The sequence below is a fragment of the Salmo trutta genome, chromosome 12 (genome assembly GCF_901001165.1).
Source record: "Salmo trutta chromosome 12, fSalTru1.1, whole genome shotgun sequence".
In the NCBI taxonomy this organism is placed as follows: domain Eukaryota; kingdom Metazoa; phylum Chordata; class Actinopteri; order Salmoniformes; family Salmonidae; genus Salmo; species Salmo trutta.
In genome coordinates this window covers 53,969,724-53,989,090 of record NC_042968.1, presented here as the reverse complement: position 1 = coordinate 53,989,090, position 19,367 = coordinate 53,969,724, and the positions used below count along the sequence as shown (strand labels likewise).

The window sequence follows — 19,367 nt, the reverse complement described above, 5'->3', positions numbered from 1 at the left end:
AAAGAAGCCTTTTCTAAATATTTCAAGAGCGAAACGCATTTGTATTGGGGACAAACCCTTTACTAATCTAAATCTTATAATGAGTAATGTGGAACTTGAGCGAGGTGACTAAACTGCTTGGTATAACCCTGGATTGTAAACTGCCATGGTCAACATATTGCTGCAATGGTAGCTATGATGGGGAGAAATTTGTCTATGCCCCAGCTGTCAGCCAATCAGCATTCAGGGCTCAAACCACCCAGTTTATAATACATTTAGTTGTTGAAATGTTATATGATGTACAATTTATTTACCAAAAATGTGTGCATTAATGTGTTTGGACCCAAGGAAGAGTAGCTAATGGGGATCCCTAATAAATACAGTACAAATGTCACAACTCATTTCAATGCACTGCTATCAAGGCAGGCAAATCAAATTGTGTAGACTTTACTGTGAAATGCTTGCTTACGAGCCCTTCCCAATGATGCAGAGTTAAGCAAATGTTTTTACTTTGACTGCTTTTCACTTTTTAACTCTTCACCCCGTAGACTTATTTGGTGACGTACCATTGTCTAGATTAATTACATTAGAAGAATCTGTAGGCTTAACTAGATGAGCATCATTGACATTGCTTTTTGTGTGCAACTTTGTAGCAATTCACACCTTTCACCACCAGAGGTCAACAGTCTTACTATTTATAGTTACTATTTAGTGCGAGTGCATTTAGTATCTAGGAATGGGTGCCTGTGCAAGTCTGGCAGCGGGTGGGGATGGCGGCGAATAGTGTGATGCGGAGATGGAGTATTTGGAGTAGCAACAGCTGCGCTGGAATGCGATCAATATGGTTGATGGTGCTCATGATATGGGTGGGGAGGACCTGAATGGTCTGTAGTGGAAAGTTATTGGAGAAAGAGATCATGATGCTACTGAAAGCAGTGGCGCTTCTAGTGCAGAGTGTGAAGGATGGGAACAAATGTGTTGGAGTGGAAGGTTGTGAAGGTGTTTGATGTGAACACAGGGACGCAGCTACACCCTATCCGATTAACCAATGACTTTTAAAAAAGAGGTGAAGTTAAACTAACCCGGTTCATTGGAAATGGTAGAATGCTAATATTCTGTGCTAGACATGCTCTGCATGGGAAGATTCTTCAAATGGAAACTCAATGGGAAGAACATCAAAAGCCATGTCCCCAGAGCTTATGCTAAATTGAGGGGAGCCATTTCTGGGGACCCACTATGTCTGTAGATGATATTAAAGAAAATGTGAAGGGAGGCAGAGTGATTGAGGCCAAAAGGTTGATCAGTAGGAAAGAGGGTCAAAGAAATGAAAGCTTATCAGTACTGCAGAGGTTTGAGAAGGTTTTGCTTGCAAAAGTACAGGATGTTAGTTTGACTGAGAATTTGTCCCATCCCCATTGCAGTGTTTTAAATGACAAAGATTGGGACATGTATCTGTTCAGTGTAAAGAAAATAAAAGATGTGCCAAGTTTGGAGGGGAACATGATCATGGTTACTATACGAACAATGTGAAGGCTAAGTGTTGGTTGTAATTGTGGGGGGAACACAATGCAGCATTTGGTGGATGCCAGGTGGCTAGAGAGGCTCAGAGACATAAAGTAAATCATGATGTTTCATATGCAGAGGCTGTAAACCAGATTGGTGGAACTACTAGGTGGACTGATGGAGCTACCATGGCTGTTCCCGTATTAAGTAGATTTACTGGTACTTATACTAATCCTGACATGATTTTGAGGCATGTTCAGAACTTGCTCCCATGAATGTGCTGTGTCAAAGGACACTTTGATAGTAAATAAAATTTACTTTCTAGCTTTCATTGGGAAGGTTCTCAACATGACCCGGATTGTGGAAAGCAGAAATGCCAGGTTGAAGATTATTGTGGATACGGCAACAGAGTAATTAGGGGTAACAGATGTTACTGTCGAATAATTCTTTGTCTCAGCATGGTAGAAGTTGGGGGGGGGGGGGGGAGGAGGGTTTGTTAGAAGTACAGAATTTAGGCAAACCATAAATGATTGCACACACCCGCAGAGTAGATGGCGGCATGCGCCTTAAACGTTTGTTTGCGGACCGCCATTATACCGAAGCAGTATCTAGACTGGTAGCCACATTCTCGGACATCCCTGCTGCTTTTACACCATACTGAGAAAGGATGAGGCGATATGAAGACGCTTCCTTGTTTACAAGCCACTGATAACAACCAAAGATTTTTTACATTTTCTGTTTAATAATCTTATTTGGTGAGGTGGTAACAAACACACACGCATTGCAAATGTTAGGCACTTTACATACAGGGATCGTCGCTGTGCGGCATGTCCATTGCACCTATCACTGTCCTGTCTAGTCTGTATATTCTGTCATTGTTATGTGAGATGTGAAGCTCCTCTAGGCTATTGCTCACTATTGGTCAACTTCATTAATACTTATTACAGTCGTTTCATTACGGCTCAGCAGACACGAGAGAGAGAGCAATGACATGGTGCACATATCTGCACATACAGTATGTGATGTAGTACGCAATTTTCTGGGACCACTTTTCGCTCGTGAGTGCCACTTTCAGAACTTCTGGCTTAAAAGCCTACAGAAGTACCAGAGAATCTCTTTAAGACTAAAGGTTTAGGCCAAATGGTTAAAATCATTGCATTTGAGAAGCGCTGTCCTCGCTAGCATGACCAGATAGTGACGTCCACCCCAGTCCCACATCACTCAAGCTGCTGTCCTGTTGTAGCCTACCCCAAGACTGCGTCTGAAAGAGGGTACGTATAAAATGCATTCTATTTTTGTGTACTATAGGGAATAGGGTGCCATTTCGGACGCATTTACCACATTCATTGATTTTTGGTGCTAAGTGTTCTAATCTTAAACCCCCGAATGAATCAGATGACTCATACACGCGTTACTAGGCTACTGTCTGTGCATCAATAGGCCTATCCTCTTGTGACACTTTCCTGCAAGCCACAGGAAAGTACAACTCACTATCGGGTTATGGTAGAGTGTATTGAAGTAAAGAGCTAACTATAATTGTAACCCCTTACACTCTATAGGGCTAAATTGAAATGTTTCTTACGGAAGAAATATGTAAAGCATATGCATAACCATGGTAGCAATTAAAAGAGAATAGTTTGGAGATTGTCGGACAAGCCTGAATCCAAACATTACACTGTTGTTTTTATGTGCATTTTACATTTACTGTACTTTCGCCGCATTTGTTGATAATGAAATCTGAAAATACGATGGATATATTCAGTAACATAAGAATATTCTCGAAAGTGTGCAATTTAAGTAATTTAAATTCACTTTTAAGACTCAAAGAAGATTCTTCAACTGTAAGGTGCTTTTTTTTGTTGCTTTCCTAGCTGTGCCGTTGAGGAAATAGAGCAAGGACACTTGTAGTTGTTTTGTTTGGAACACAACCCTGCGTCCCCACCTTTACACAATTACTGTTGTTGTTTATGCAATTCAAAAAACGGTGCATTATAAATCCCAAATCTGGGTCAAGTGGGCATAATTTGAAAGCTTGTTCTATTGGCAACATGACTAGCTAAATTATAAAATATGATCATACAGTGTTAGGCTTTCACAAGGCAATTCAGAGAAGCAGATCATAATTTTGGTGCGCAAAGAATGGAATCACGAGTGCATTCGGATGCCAGGTCCTCGGCAATCTTTCTTCATAATACAACAAACATAGGCAACCAAGTGGTATTTATTACAATCCTCAACGTCTCATCTTTCAAAATACATAAAGTCCTCATAATTTACAGCAATTCCCTCACTCAGACCAAAAAAATAACTAAATTGCCAAATGGTGGGAGGGATGGGGGCAACTCAAACAGGAAGTACCAGAACAAAAACTCAAACAGGACTGTTTCGCTAGCACAGACTGGAAGCCTATAGGGATGAGATCAGAGATCTGGCAATGTGGTGCCAGGACAACAACCTCTCCCTCAACTTCAGCAAGACAAAGGACTTGATTGTGGACTACAGGAAACAAAGGGGCGAGCACGCCCCCATCCACATCAATGGCGCTGTAGTGGAGCGGATCGAGAGCTTCGAGTTCCTTGGTGTCTACATCACTAAGGAATTAGCATGGTCCTCACAGTTGTGAAGAGGGCCCGTCAGCGTCTCTTCCCCCCTCAGGAGGCAGAAAAGATTTGGCATGGGCCCTCAGATCCTCCTACTAACTCTCTTGCACTATGCACACACACTGGACTCTACTCACACACTACATACGCCCATACACACACATGAATACTGACACCACACACACATTCACACTCACCACATACGCTGCTGCTGCTGTGTCTTATTTATCCTGTTGCCTAGTCACTTTACCCCTACCTACACTGAATGTTCCATACATTAGGAACACCTTCCTTATATTGAGTTGCACCCCCTTTTGCCCTCAGAACAGCCTCAGTTTGTCGGGGGCATGGACTCTACAAGGTGTCGAAAGCGTTCCACAGGGATGTTGACTCCAAGCTTCCCACAGTTGAATTTTGCTGGACCCCAGGAAGAGTATCTGCTGCGTTGGCTAATGGGGATCTATAATAAATACAGTTGTCAAGTCAGCTGGATGTCCTTTGGGTGATGGACCATTCTTGATACACAGGGGAAGCTGTTGAGTGTGAAAGACCCAGCAGTGTTGCAGTTCTTGATACACTCAAACTGGTGTGCCTGTCGCCTACTACCATACCCTGTTCAAAGACAAAATCGTTTATCTTGCCCATTCACCCTCTGAATGGCACTTCTTCACAATCCATGTCTCAATTGTCTCAAAGCTTAAAAATCCTTCTTTAACCTGTCACCTCCCCTTCATCTACACTGATTGAAGTGTATTTAACAAGTGACATCAATAAGGGATCATAGCTTTCACCTGGATTCACCTGGTCAGTCTATGTCATGGAAAGAGCAGGTATTCCTAATGGTTTGTACACTCAGTGTATATGTACATAGCAACCTCAATGATCTTGTACCCCTGCACATCGACCTGGTGCTCCCTGTATAAATCCATGTTACTTTTACTCATTACACTTTTACATGTATACTTTTACTCAGTGTGTATTTATTCCTCATGTCCCTATTTCATTTTTTTTAAATGTATTTTTGATCTTTATCTTAACTCCGCATTGTTGGAATCCATAAGTAAGTGGGACCCATAAGTAACCATTTCACTGTTAGTCTACACCTGTTGTATGGAAAAAGTATGAAAATGTATGCACTCACGTCGCTCTGGATAAGGGCGTCTGCTAAAAGACAAAAATGTAAACGTTTACGTGACGAATACAATTTTATTTTGATTTGTACTTCTTGTCGAGCGCAGCGGTCAAGTTCAGAACCGCTGTCAGTCAAAACCCATACAGAGCTGTGAAGTGGAGACCCTGAGCTCTGACGTCATGTATAGCAAGTTACTGTACAGCCACTGTGTTCCAATTTAGGAGCTTATCAGTGTCCAAATACTCACTTTTCAACCGGTATACAGGTACGAGTGTAAAGGGTTAACCCCTAACAGATGGCACACAAATTTGTTTGTCAGTTCTCATTAAATATTGTCACTTGTTCGCTCTAGCCTGGCCACTTAGTAGCTTGGGTGCCTGCTTCAGCCAACTCCTTTGTAATTGTCATGTCAAGTACGGTAAAAGCAGAGACAGACTGGCCCTCTAGTGACAATAGTCTAGTGACCCTTCCAGGCTTCATGGTGTAACTGTTCGTATGAGGGCAGTCCATTAATAACACTCTGTGATGAAGAGATGGATGGTGTTGAGAAGTGACCCCTGAAACATTCACAGGAGCACAAACATGGCAACTGAAACAGGACTGTAAAATCCATGGACCTGTTCCAATACTTAAAAAAATGCACCCTTTCAACCTCTTTTACTAAATATTCACAGATCTGACCTGACTGTATTGATGGAAGCTATGTGGTGGAACGTCTTCTACCCATCCAGTAAGGTCAGTGATTACTTTGCGGAAGAGAAGGGGAATGGTTGAAGTATTGGGTCATGGCCCATGTCGAATCTCAGAGCAGACCCAGAGGTGAGAGGGGGTTTAAGGCAGGTGAGGTGCGTTTCTCTTCCTCCTGCCTCTACATACACAGTAGAGGACTGTTCATTCACACACCAGAAACATAGAACAAATCAGGACCCATAGACTTTTTCTCATATTTACAAAAGCAGATAGTCTTATTTCCATTTGAATAGAAAAATCTTTGCAATGTACACGTAGGGAATGTCGACTTAGCTATTGGGCAGTGCTTCAGTTCAGTTTACCATGCAGAAAGGAATGCGTTCAAATATCTCTCCATTCTAAATACAATAAACTGCAAAGGCTTGTTTGGCAAATCTATAGGAAATACTGGTCAGAATAAATACATTGTCGTTGTCGGTTCCTCCGACAGGTCAAAACAGGAGTGTGTCACACTTAATATAAGCAGGATGCAGATCTGTCAGACGCACACACACACCCACGGTATAGTCGGCAGGAAACGTGTCATAATAATAATAAATGTATTTCATCATCCCCAGGGTGCAACATACTGGATGTTGCAGATAGAAATGCCACAAATAGAGCTGACATGATTCCTCACTCTACATTTCAGAGAGCCATGTCTGTTCTACATCATATTTCTTTATCTGGGCGTTCTGCAATGTGGCCCATGAGTTACCTGAAGTTCTCCCTCAACAGGTAGCCCCTCGTCCAGACAGTGACTGAGGGTTGAGAGGGAAATTTTAGTCCAAGAGTTTGGTTTGGGAATCCTGCACTCATTCCTGAAACTGGTTGAGTGAGCACTGTAGAGGTTTGGGCAGTCAGTCATTAAATGACTGACTCCACTTGAGTATGATATATGACAGTACCCATAATGCTCTGGGTCCCGTCTCGTTATCAACACATGAGGGTCTGAAATCTGAATCTTTTATTCTCCATTGTTGTGGTTATCTCCCTGGACCTTAAGAACAGTTTGTCCGGTAAATTCACTTTAACGACGTATAGTCCGTATGGTCTGTTAGACCAGTCTATTCCAACTGTGTTGTCATAGCAACGTTACACCACTCCGTTCGAACTGTATCGCCATAGCAATGCGCTACACCAGTTCATCCAGTAGTGTGCCCAGGCTGTGGTGATGTTCAGGTGGTCCAGTGATGGGCTTGTTACACATGGGACACACACAGCGCACCTCCAGCCACTTCACCAGGCATCTACAGGGGCAAACAACAATTCAGTGACACATATATACACACGCACACACAGACACACACATCTGACACATAAATTCCATCTGCTTGGTGTGAGGTGAGGCGACACTTGCCTCCGGTGAAAGGCATGTTGGCATGGCAACACTCCTAGCTCATCTTTCACTCTGAAGTCCTCCAAGCACACTGCACATGTCTGCTGTGATGGAGAGAAGTAGAGGGAGAGCAATGGAGAGAGAAAGAGAGAAACCAGGGGAGCGAGAGAGAGAAGGTGGTTGGAGAGTGTAAAAAGCGTCTGCACTAAACAGAAGCATAATGGAAAGAAGAATAACAAACTTACCCCGTGTAGATTCAGTTTCTTTGTATCCCCTTTGAATACCACCTGTGAAAAAGCATCAGTGATTACCGCTAGAATTGTGAGACAAATATGGAATGAAACAGGTTTTCTATTCACAAGATGAAGGGGTGTTTAAAAGATCAGTGGAATGTTTTTGAGGATTGATGTGGGGCGGTCTTCATTGCAGTTACAATATATTTCTGTAATGTATTCCTGAGATTTTAAACAATTCTCCAGGCATTGTGCTTCTGATTATATGCACAGCACGACTGCAAAAAAGGTGACCTGGAAGGCACCCTGAGTTTGTATGCAAACGTGTCATGAAGTAATTGTGTTATACGTGCAGTGTGTTGAACATGACTGACTTATAGAAGACAGTTCAGGAATGTGACTTTTTTTGTGGTGTTGTGACGTGGCTTACCGCTTTGTATCCAAACCTCTCTCGCTGAGCCTGGTGCCTCAGTTTACTGGGAGGGAGGAGAGCAGAAAGAGAGGAGAGACTTTTAGTACAACTGAGTAAGAAGACAGGCAGACGTAGGGACAGACATTGGTTTCATCAATGAACCTGTCTGTAATCACCCTAGAGGTACATAAGCTGAAACGATTGGCCCTAGTCAAAATTTAATTTTTACTTTTAAAGTGCACTGATCGCCAAATAATAATTCTGTGTAAAAATGACCATATACGGTAGCACGTTTTCATCAAACAGATGTAGTAAAGGGACTCGTGCCCGCTGTGCCAACTCAGTTTCAATGGGCATAATGCCTCTCCTTTCCTCTCCTCTCTGCCACTTTGAAAGGACCACATTGTGGAGCAAAGAGGGTCATACCCTGAACACAGTGCTGTGTTGTTCACACTGAACACAATCTCACTTCATTAAGGCTCAATAACTCTTCAGACCCAGAGCAGTCTCCAGTTACCACTGTGGTATATCCTCTTTGTCACAACAGATGAAAACAATAGACATTCATCCTTCTATTCGTGTCTTAAAATGTGCATGTGTGTGTGTGAATGTGCATTTGTCTACTGTGTGTGTTTGTATACGTGTGTGTAGGGCCCTATAATATCCAGTTTTATTTTTTGCCTGATTCCGTTTAGTTTTTCCCCAAATTCTGTTTTCTCCATTTAGTTATTTCAGATTTCCTTTTTCCAGTTTTTCTTTGGTTTTTGCTCTCAAAATCGCACTTTTTTTAAATAGACCATCCAATTTAGAAGTTTTGTGAGTCCACAACAATGCTTAAACCACATCAAGAGACCACTTTTTGAGGTCTGGGATAAATAGAGAAATTTCGATTTTTGTTTGTAGTTACCCTTTAATTGCAGTGTGCAACTAGCAAGAGGCTGTTGTCTAGTGTGTTTTTTTTTTTTGTGACGGTAGAGTTTGCAAAACAAATACCCACTGGATTGATGCAAATAATAATGTTATAATTCTGCCAGGTAAGCATAGGTTACTTTGTAGTTAACATTTGATTGAGGTTTTTGGGAAAGGCAAATTTCTATCTACCAGAAGACTTTTCATTAGCATCATTGCTAAAGGCTACACAATGTGGTAGACGCACTGCACATTTCACAGACCAGAGCAATTCTCGTTGACTCTTCAGAAAGTTTCAGGAAATACGAATCACTATTTATAGTCTTATGATAAACTTGGGCAAATTAATTCATTTTCAATACATTTAGTTGATTCCCTACTAAGTTAAATACATTTTTGAATATTGTTGAATTCCGTTTTAATGTCTGGATTCCGTGATCCCGTCCGCGTTCTCTGCATCGCAGATTTTATAGGGCCCTATGTGTGGGAGGTTCAGGATAGGAGGAGGACCCTACATTTACTTCCAACCGTGGGGCTGCTGCCTGAGGCCTTAAATAGACTCAGGGACAAACCAGGCTGATAATCATCTGCAGCTGATTGTTTGAGTTGGGAAATACTTAAGGACAGAGGAAACAGAGGGACGGGTGAGGAGTCCCCCATGACAACAATAGCCTGGACCTCATTCTAAAGAGCTTTTTAGAGAAGCCTTAGTCACAGTAACAGTAATAACAGTCACACACACACACACTCATGCAAACACATTGCTGACATTTCAAGATCCATGGGGATCTACACTGAACAAAAATATAAACGCAACATGCAACAATTTCTAAGATTTTATTGAGTTACAGTTCATATAAGGAAATTTATGGATTTCACATGACTGGGAATACAGATTTTGTTGGTCAGATACCTTTAAAAAAAGGTAGTGGCATGGATCAGAAAACCAGTCAGTATCTGGTGTGACCACCATTTGACTCATGCAGCGCGACACATCTCCTTCGCATAGAGTTGATCAGGCTGTTGACTGTGGCCTGTGGAATGTTGTCACACGCCTCTACAATGGCCGTGTGAAGTTTCTGGATATTGGTGGGAACTGGAACACTGTGGTACATGTGGATCAAGAGCATCACAAACAGGCTCAATGGGTGACATGTCTGATGAGTATACAGGCCATGGAAGAACTTGGACATTTTCAGCTTCCAGGAATTGTGTAGAGATCCTTGCGACATGGGCCTGTGCATTACCATGCTGAAACATGAGGTGATGGCGGTGGATGAATGGCACGACAATGGGCCTCAGGGTCTCGTCACGGTATCTCTATGCATTCAAATCAATAAAATGCAATTGTGCTCATTGTCCATACCATAACCCCACTACCACCATGGGGCACTCTGTTCACAACGTTGACATCAGCATACCGCTCGCCCACACAACGCCTTACACACAGTCTGCCATTTGCCTGCTACAGTTGAAACCCGGATTCATCCATGAAGAGCACACTTCTCCAGTGTGCCAATGGCCATCGAAGGCGAGCATTTACCCACTGAAGTCGGTTACAACACCGAACTGCAGTCGGGTCAAGACCCTGGTGAGGATGACGAGCATGCAAATGAGCTTCCCTGAGACGGTTTCTGACAGTTTGTGCAGAAATTCTTTGATTGTGCAAACCCACAGTTTCATCAGCTGTCCGGGTGGCTGGTCTCAGGCGATCCTGTAGTGAAGAAGCCTGATGTGGTCTGAGGTTGTGAGGCCAATTTAGATGTACTGCCAAATTCTCTAAAACAACGTTGGAAGTGGCTTATGGTAGAGAACTGAACATTCAATTATCTGGAAACAGCTCTGGTGGACATTCCTGCAGTCAGCATGCCAATTGCACGCTCCCTCAAAACTTGAGACATCTGTGGCATTGTGATGTGTGACAAAACTGCACATTTTAGAGTGGTCTTTTGTCCCCAGCACAAGGTGCACCTGTGTAATAATCATGCTGTTTAATCAGCTTCTTGATATGCCACACCTGCCAGATGGATAGATTTGATAACAAAACGATACCACGGCAAAAAGGTAGGCATGTTAGCCAAAGTCACAGAATGGCACTTGATCCAGAGTGAGAAACTCAGCTACTGCTCTATTCAATCATTGGGCATCTTTTGAGTTCAATATCATTACGTTTGAAATGTTTTACGTCAGTATTCTTTGATCGTCAGTATGCATGCTTTAATGCATACTACATGCTTTAATTAACCAATTATACAATCATGTTATCAATTTAAATTTGTCTTTACTAATCTAACTACATAACAACATAATGATTATAATGTATTTGAATGGTAAATCTCTATTGATAAACTGGTAAAAATCAAGATGTACCCTAGGCCTATTCCACCTCAAAAAGCACAAGAAAGAGTATTTTGACACCCACCGTCTCATATTGTTCTGAAATCGTTTCTGTAGTTAGAAACTGATAAGATTATCATTCCTGAAAGATTATTTTGTTTAAATATAATTTGATCTCTGATAAATTAAGCTAATTGTTTGCACCCCAATTTGGTAATTTTAATTTATAAGATTCATATATCAAAAGTGTTGGAAAAACTTGTCAATAATCAACTGACTGGCTTTCTTGATGTCTATTGTATTCTTGCAGGTATTCAAACCGGTTTGTGCTAAGGATATGGACATGTCACTGCAACCTTAAAGGTGCTCAATGATGTCACCATTGCCCTTGATTTTAAGCAATATTGTGCTGCTATTTTTATTGACTTGGCCAAAGCTTTTGACATGGTAGACCATTCCATTCTTGTGGGCCAGGCTAAGGAGTATTGGTGTCTCTGAGGGGTCTTCGTGCTGGTTTGCTAATTACCTCTCTCAAAGAATGCAGTGTATAAAGTCAGAAAATCAGCTGTCTCAGCCACTGCCTGTCAGCAAGGGAGTACCCAAAGGCTCGATCCTAAGCCCCACGCTCTTCTCAATTTACATCAACAACATAGCTTAGGCAGTAGGAAGCTCTCTCATCCATTTATATGCAGATGATAGTCTTATACTCAGCTGGCCCCTCCTCGGATTTTGTGTTAAATGCTCTACAACAAAGCTTTCTTAGTGCCCAAAAAGATTTCTCTAATCTTAACCTTGTCATGTGGTTTGGTAAGGAGAATACCCCTCTTCCCACAGGTGTTATTACTACCTCTGAGGGTTTAGAGTTTGAGGTAGTCACCTCATACAATTACTTGGGAGTATGGCTAGACGGTGCACTGTCGTTCTCTCAGCACATATCAAAGCTGCAGGCTAAAGTTAAATCTAGACTTGGTTTCCTCTATCGTAATTGCTCCTCTTTCACCCCAGCTGCCAAACTAACCCTGATTCAGATGACCATCCTACCCATGCTAGATTACGGAGACATAATTTATAGATCGGCAGGTAAGGGTTCTCTCGAGCGGCTAGATGTTCTTTACCATTCGGCCATCAGATTTGCCACCAATGCTCCTTATAGGACACATCCCTGCACTCTATACTCCTCTGTAAACTGGTCATCTCTGCATACCCGTCGCAAGACCCACTGGTTGATGCTTATTTATAAAACCCTCTTAGGCCTCCCTCCCCCATCTGAGATATCTACTGCAGCCCTCATCCTCCGTTCTGCCAGTCACATAAAGGTTCCCAAAGCACACACATCCCTGGGTCGCTCCTCTTTTCAGTTCGCTGCAGCTAGCGACTGGAACAAGCTGCAACAAACACTCAAACTGGACAGTTTTATCTCAATCTCTTCATTCAAAGACTCAATCATGGACACTCTTACTGACAGTTGTGGCTACTTTGCGTGATGTATTGTTGTCTCTACCTTCTTGTCCTTTGTGCTGTTGTCTGTGCCCAATAATGTTTGTACCATGTTTTGTGCTTCTACCATGTTGTGTTGCTACCATTTTGTTGTTATGCTGTGTTGCTACCATGCTGTGTTGTCATGTGTTGCTGCCTTGCTATGTTGTTGTCTTAGGTCTCTCTGTTTATGTAGCGTTGTGTTGTCTCTCTTGTTGTGATGTGTGTTTTGTCCTATATTTATATTGTATTTATTTTTTATATTTAACCCCAGGTCCTTGTCCCCGCAGGAGGCCTTTTGCCTTTTGCTAGGCCATCATTGTAAATAAGAATTTGTTCCTAACTGACTTGCCTAATTTAAAATTCAATGGGGTAGGTGACATCCAAAGGATCCTGGATTTCACGGACTGCAAGGAAAGTCGGCCTACAAAGCTGGAAGTTACCTGTGTCTTCTTGCATTGTAAAGTTATTCTAGTCTATATGGAAATTGTTTTGTGAACAGTAATTAACAGTTTCTACATTTTTACATGCCATGTCACATTATTCAAGTGTGTAACTTCTGTGCAGCACGAGCGGGGAGCTAAAAATGATGCAGCCCAGATTCCCAGTGCAGACTATCAATAAGTATGTAGAGTAGGCACAGTGTGCTCTGTGGGGGACATCGGCTGCGCTGATCGACAGACTTGATCCGTGAGACACATTTTGCACAATTACCGAGAGTAACCACAATTCTAGTACCCAACCGTTTTTCACATTTTAGTATAGAAAAGGTATGGAAGTTTCGGTATACCGTGCAACACTAGCAGACAGACAGACAGACAGACAAATAGATGGAGGGATATGTTTACCTGATGAAGTAGCAGCAGAAGATGAGGCTGAGGATGAAGACGAAGACTCCGGTCCCGAAGATGACCATGTAGATGTTGAGAGGAAAGTCCTGGAACGCCACGGCAGACATGATCCCTAACCTCTAGCCCCCGACCTGCTGTGACCTATGATTCTTCCCCTCTGACAGTGAACCAGACACACACACCCTGGAGGGAGACACACGCAAACATTCAATAATTTCAGAAAAGCGTGCACGTTAAGAATGTTGATTACAAAAAAAGAATGCAAGAATGCAAACAAACGCACAGCACTCACACCAGAATAACACAACACACACACACACACACTAACACACTAACAGTAACAGTAAGAAACCCAGCCCGTCTCTGTTGTGGGTGAGGGAGAAGACAACAGGCGCTGACAAAGCAGGAAGTGATGCAGTCTGTGGCGAGACATACTGTAGCTCAGGTGCTGTGCAGCTGGCAGGATATTGTAGACCCCAAAGACTTGAAGTTACCAATAGACACTGATCTAAGGGCAGTTTGTATCTAATGTTAGGTGGGATTGGGGGAGGTGAGCTGATCCAAATCTGTGACTATTGTCTATATGGGTTTACTGATGCCCTAGTCTTCTGATGTACGACTGTACAGCATGAACGCCTGTACAGCATGAATACAGAATAGCTGTATTTTCAGGCCCTGGTCCAAGTACAACAACCTGCTCACACACGGCACACACTGCCCTAGGTAAGCCCTTGCCTACAGACTGTTTATATTCCTAAACTCTATTGGTCAAGCAGCACGTGTTCAGTTTATTGGTTGAGAGAACAGAGATCACACTGCATGTGTATGTGCGCAGTGTGCGTGTGCGTGCATTCTGAAGCACGGATGTTGGTGTGGGTCACTGTTAGAAGAGCCACTGGATATGAGACTGTGATTTCCAAACACTTAATCCACTTTTTTTCCCAAGATAATTTGAAGGCAAATGTATAAGTGTGTGTAATATAAAGGATAGAATCAATGAGTTTACTCTTGTCTGTTGTCTCAACTTACCATAAAACAGACTTGGATATCAAGAACTGTCTGCGCACAAAAGAGAAGTTGCGCACACCGCATACTTACAGTGACGTAAAGTCACCAAGGGACAACGACATACCATTACTGACGATCATATAATTATATTTTCAACAGAGGATATGTGTCGTCAAAATTTCCAATGTGTTAGTAATAGAAACGATTACATAAAGTGATGCAAGTAGACCTGGTGTATTGAGCGAAAATTGAGCATATCATACAGTAAAATAAAAAAGTCACATAGTGGTGTCAGCTCATAACTTGATCTTGCAAAACCATCAAAACAATGCACGCAGTGATGAAGTAAATATTTTGAAAAACAAGAAACGTTAACAGAAACAAATGTGTTATGCGTAAAATTATTACCGTTATAACGAAGAAGGCTCACAGACTGCCCCTCGATGGTAGAACATGTTTATTCTTCATTAACACCAGTGGCTCGTCGTGAATGGATGCGGCTCACAGCTGGACTATAATTCTTCCTTCGGTAGGAATTTCTCTCTCTCTGTATGGTCCTTCTTTTCCAATGTCCCAACCAAAACAGACATAAAGATGAAAATGTTGCCATGAGATATACTGGTCATTTGCGACTTTAAAAAAAGACAAAGAAAAAAGTTGACATATGCACATCCGTAGCCAATTTTACTTCTGGATTCTACATCTGTTGTTATTTTCGTAACGCGAGAAGTCCTGCCTTGGTATTGTCATACACAACATTACCGGTACAGCTAATTCCATAAGGGAAGCCTATTCATTTAAGGATCCGCCCCTTTCTTTTTCAATTTTCGCCTAAAATGACTTACCCAAATCTAACTGCCTGTGGCTCAGGACCTGAAGCAATTATATGCATATTCATGATACCATTTGAAAGGAAACACTTTGAAGTTTGTGGAAATGTGAAATGAATGTAGGAGAATATAACACATTCGATCTGGTAAAGGATAATACAAAGAAGAAACCATGCGTTTTTGTTTTTTGTTTTTGTACCATCATCTTTGAAATGCAAGAGAATGGCCAATATATGATTTAGGAATCCAGGCGCAATGTAGATTTTGCCCACTAGGTGGCAGCAGTTTATGGGCAATGTTTTAGACTGATCCAATGAACCATTGTATTTCTGTTAAAATGTTGTGTGTCTGTCCAAATGTGCCTAATTGGTTTATGAATAACATTTCAAGTTCATAACTGTGCACTCTCCTCAAATAATAGCATGGTATTCTTTCACTGTAATAGCTACTGTAAATTGGACAATGCAGTTAGATTAACAAGAATTTAAGCTTTCTGCTAATATCAGATATGTCTATGTCCTTGGAAATGTTCTTGTTACTTACAACCTCATGCTAATCACATTAACCTACATTAGCTCAACCGTCCTGCGTTCAGCTCAACCCACCAACCCTGTAGAGGTATAAAGTGGAAACAATTCATTTTTCCTCGCCTTCTCTTATTGAGCCAATTTGAGTTCAAAATAATTGTACCAAAAGAAAAAAAAATGTAAATGTATAAACATTATTATATTTTTATTTTAGTTATTTTTTTATTTTACCTTATTTAACCAGGTAGGCTAGTTGAGAACAAGTTCTCATTTGCAACTGCAACCTGGCCAAGACAAAGCATAGCAATTTTGACACATACAACAACACAGAGTAAACAGAACATACAGTCAATAATACAGTAGAACAAAAGAAAACAAAACGTATATATACAGTGAGTGCAAATGAGTTAAGGCAATAAATAGGCCATGGTGGCGAAGTAATTACAATATAGCAATTAAACACTGGAATGGTAGATGTGCAGAAGATGAATGTGCAAGTAGAGATACTGGGGTGCAAAGGAGCAAGATAAATAAATAAATAAATACAGTATGGGGATGAGGTAGGTAGATAGATGGGCTGTTTCCAATTTGTAAGTCGCTCTGGATAAGAGCATCTGCTAAATGACTTAAATGTAAATGTTTACAGATGGGCTACTGTATGTACAGGTGCAGTGATCTGTGAGCTGCTCTGACAGCTGGTGCTTAAAGCTTGTGAGGGAGATAAGTGTTTCCAGCTTCAGAGATTTTTGCAGTTCGTTCCAGTCATTGGCAGCAGAGAACTGGAAGGAAAGACGACCAAAGGAGGAATTGGCTTTGGGGGTGACCAGTGAGATATACCTGCTGGAGCGTGTGCTACGAATGGGTGCTGCTATGGTGACCAGTGAGCTGAGATAAGGCAGGGCTTTACCTAGCAGAGACTTGTAGATAACCTGTAGCCAGTGGGTTTGGCGACGAGTATGAAGCGAGGGCCAACCAACGAAAGCGTACAGGTCGCAATGGTGGGTAGTGTATGGGGCTTTGGTGACAAAATGGATGGCACTGTGATAGACTGCATCCATTTTGTTGAGTAGAGTGTTGGAGGCTATTTTATAGATGACATCACCGAAGTCGAAGATCGGTAGGATGGTCAGTTTTACGAGGGTATGTTTGGCAGCATGAGTGAAGGATGCTTTGTTGCGATATAAGAAGCCGATTCTAGATTTAATTTTGGACTTAAAGCGAAAGTGTAGTAATGCAAGTAAAAAAAAAAGGTAAACAAAATATATTGAATTGTATGATAATATGAAGAATTCAAACATATTGAAAATGGTTTTGAAATCATTTAGTTGATGTTTACATCCATGCTCCATGCTTGTCCCCTGTGTGGCTCAGTTGGTAGAGCATGGTGTTTGCAATGCCAGGGTTGTGGGTTCGATTCCCACGGGGGACCAGTACGGTGAAAAAATGTATGAAATGTATGTATTGACTACTGTAAGTCGCTCTGGATAAGAGCATCTGCTAAATGACTAAAATGTAAAAGTTTTTTTGGTCAAACAACTTATTTTCACTCTCGGTTTTTGTCCTTTCAATGAATCCACCTAGTTATTTAAATAAAGGTTAAATAAAGGTTAAATAATATATATTTTTAAATCATATTGTATAAAACAAATCATGACAGCTGGGATGGAAACAGGATGTTTTTGTGTAATTTTATAAATGCAGACAGATCATCTGTTCACTCGATCTGGTGGGATATTTTTGTGTGGGTAAAACGTATTATTTGGGAAATGGAGGTGGAAACGCCTTTATGCACAAATATTGATATAATAACCATCATATCAAAGTCAATTTGGAGTCAATTTGGGAAGCGCACAGTACTACATAGAGCAATGACTACATTGAACTCTATTCCACATCAGGTAACTTATGCAAGCAGTACAATCAGATTTAAAAAAACAGATAAAAATACACCTTGTGAAACAGCGAGGACTGTAAAGAGACACACACACAGGTACAGGCACACGTATACACATACGGGCGCTAGCACACACTCTCTACACATGTACATTGTAATATTGTTGTATAGTGGTATCATACATTTTGTGTTGTGGAAATGTGGTGGTGTAACAGTGTTTGATGTTTTATATTTTGTTTTGTGTGTAATATAAGTGTCTTAATGTGTTTGCACTCCAGGAAGAAGACAGCAGCTATTGGGGATCCCTAATAAAATATCAATACAAATTCAAATATGGTGTGTGGTCCTCCCACTACGACTCGGGAAACCATGCAGTTTATTAGGGTGCCGATGAAAGAAGTTCTGATAAACTTCACAGGGTGTGAAAGTGCCAGGTGTACGGTGTTTCCTCAGGCACATTGGTGCGGCTGGCTTCCGGGTTAAGCGGGCATTGTGTCAAGAAGCAGTGTGGCTTTGCTGGGTTGTGTTTCGGAGGACGCACTGCTCTCGACCTTCGCCTCTCCCGAGTCCGTACGGGAGTTGCAGCGATGAGACAAGACTGTAACTACCAATTGGATACCACGAAATTAGGGAGAAAAAGGGGTAAAAGTATATATTTTTTAACAAAATAACAAAAGAAAGTGCACGGTGATCAGCTGATGCTGCTTTCCAATAAATATTGAGGGTCTCATGAGGATCGATGCTTGACTGCCGTTTGAGAAATAAAAATATTCTCGTTCTTATCCTTATCATGTAGTCAACTCGCACAACGTACTTGCACAACTGTGTCTGTGAGCTGTTGGCTAGAACTCATGTGCGAAAACCAGACTAGGCACATTTGCTATTTAATGCAACCGTTTTTGTGACAAAACTATGGATAGAGGTGAAACTGTGATGGAAACACATTGAACTTTAGATTTTTATTTGATACACGATACAAATATGGTGTGTGGTCCTCCCACTACGACTCGGGAAACTCTGCACGGCAAGCAATACCGGTTCGCCAAGTCTAGGTCCAAAAGGCTCCTTAACAGCTTCTACCCCCCAAGCCATAAGACTGCTGAACAATTAATAAAATGGCCACCCGGACTATTTACATTGACACTCCCCCTCCCCCTTTGTTTTTACACTGCTGCTACTCACTGTTTATTATCTATGCATAGTCACTACCACCCCTACCTACATGTACAAGTTACCTCGACTAAACATTGACTTGGTACTGGCACCCCAGGCATATAGCCTCGTTATTGTTATTTTATTGTGTTACTTTTTATTACATTTTTTACTTTAGTTTATTTAGTAAATATTTACTCAACTCTATTTATTGAACTGCATTGTTGCTTAAGGGCTTGTAAATTAAGCATTTACTAATCATTTGTTAAACCTGCACTGCATGACAATGTGTGTACAGGTTTAGAGACCCCTCTGGCAAGAAGGCAATATTTCTTCTAGAGTTGAATACGATATCCCAAAAACCCCAGTTCTCATTCGTTGTCGCTCCCATAGGGCGGCTCACAATTGGCCCAACGTCGTCCGGATTAGGGTTTGGCCGGGGTAGGTCGTCATTGT

General features: G+C 41.6%; 1 protein-coding gene across 2 annotated transcripts; it reads right to left on the bottom strand.

The window, feature by feature from the left end:
• Nucleotides 1-5,268: 5,268 nt before the first annotated feature.
• LOC115203788 (RING finger protein 122) lies at nt 5,269-15,312 on the bottom strand. 2 transcript variants are annotated; one of them, XM_029768772.1, is made up of 6 exons: nt 14,917-15,312; nt 13,498-13,683; nt 7,946-7,991; nt 7,528-7,569; nt 7,304-7,386; nt 5,269-7,193 (listed from the first exon to the last, which is right to left on the bottom strand). In XM_029768772.1, exons 2-6 carry the CDS (start codon nt 13,605-13,607, stop codon nt 7,079-7,081), a joined length of 396 nt encoding a protein of 131 aa, XP_029624632.1. In that variant the 5' UTR covers nt 13,608-13,683; nt 14,917-15,312; the 3' UTR covers nt 5,269-7,078. The 2 variants fall into 2 exon arrangements, with proteins under 2 accessions (XP_029624632.1, XP_029624633.1); XM_029768773.1 differs by having other exon boundaries at nt 7,304-7,383.
• Between the last annotated feature and the right edge of the window lie 4,055 nt (nt 15,313-19,367).

Excerpts from the sequence above, each read along its gene's own strand:
- LOC115203788 (XM_029768772.1), bottom strand. The coding sequence starts at position 13,607 with ATGTCTGCCGTGGCGTTCCAGGACTTTCCTCTCAACATCTACATGGTC. Across the intron at positions 7,992-13,497 it reads TTCTGCTGCTACTTCATCAG|TAAACTGAGGCACCAGGCTC; the intron begins GTAAACATATCC and ends CCTCCCTCCCAG. Across the intron at positions 7,194-7,303 it reads CAACATGCCTTTCACCGGAG|ATGCCTGGTGAAGTGGCTGG; the intron begins GCAAGTGTCGCC and ends TTGCCCCTGTAG.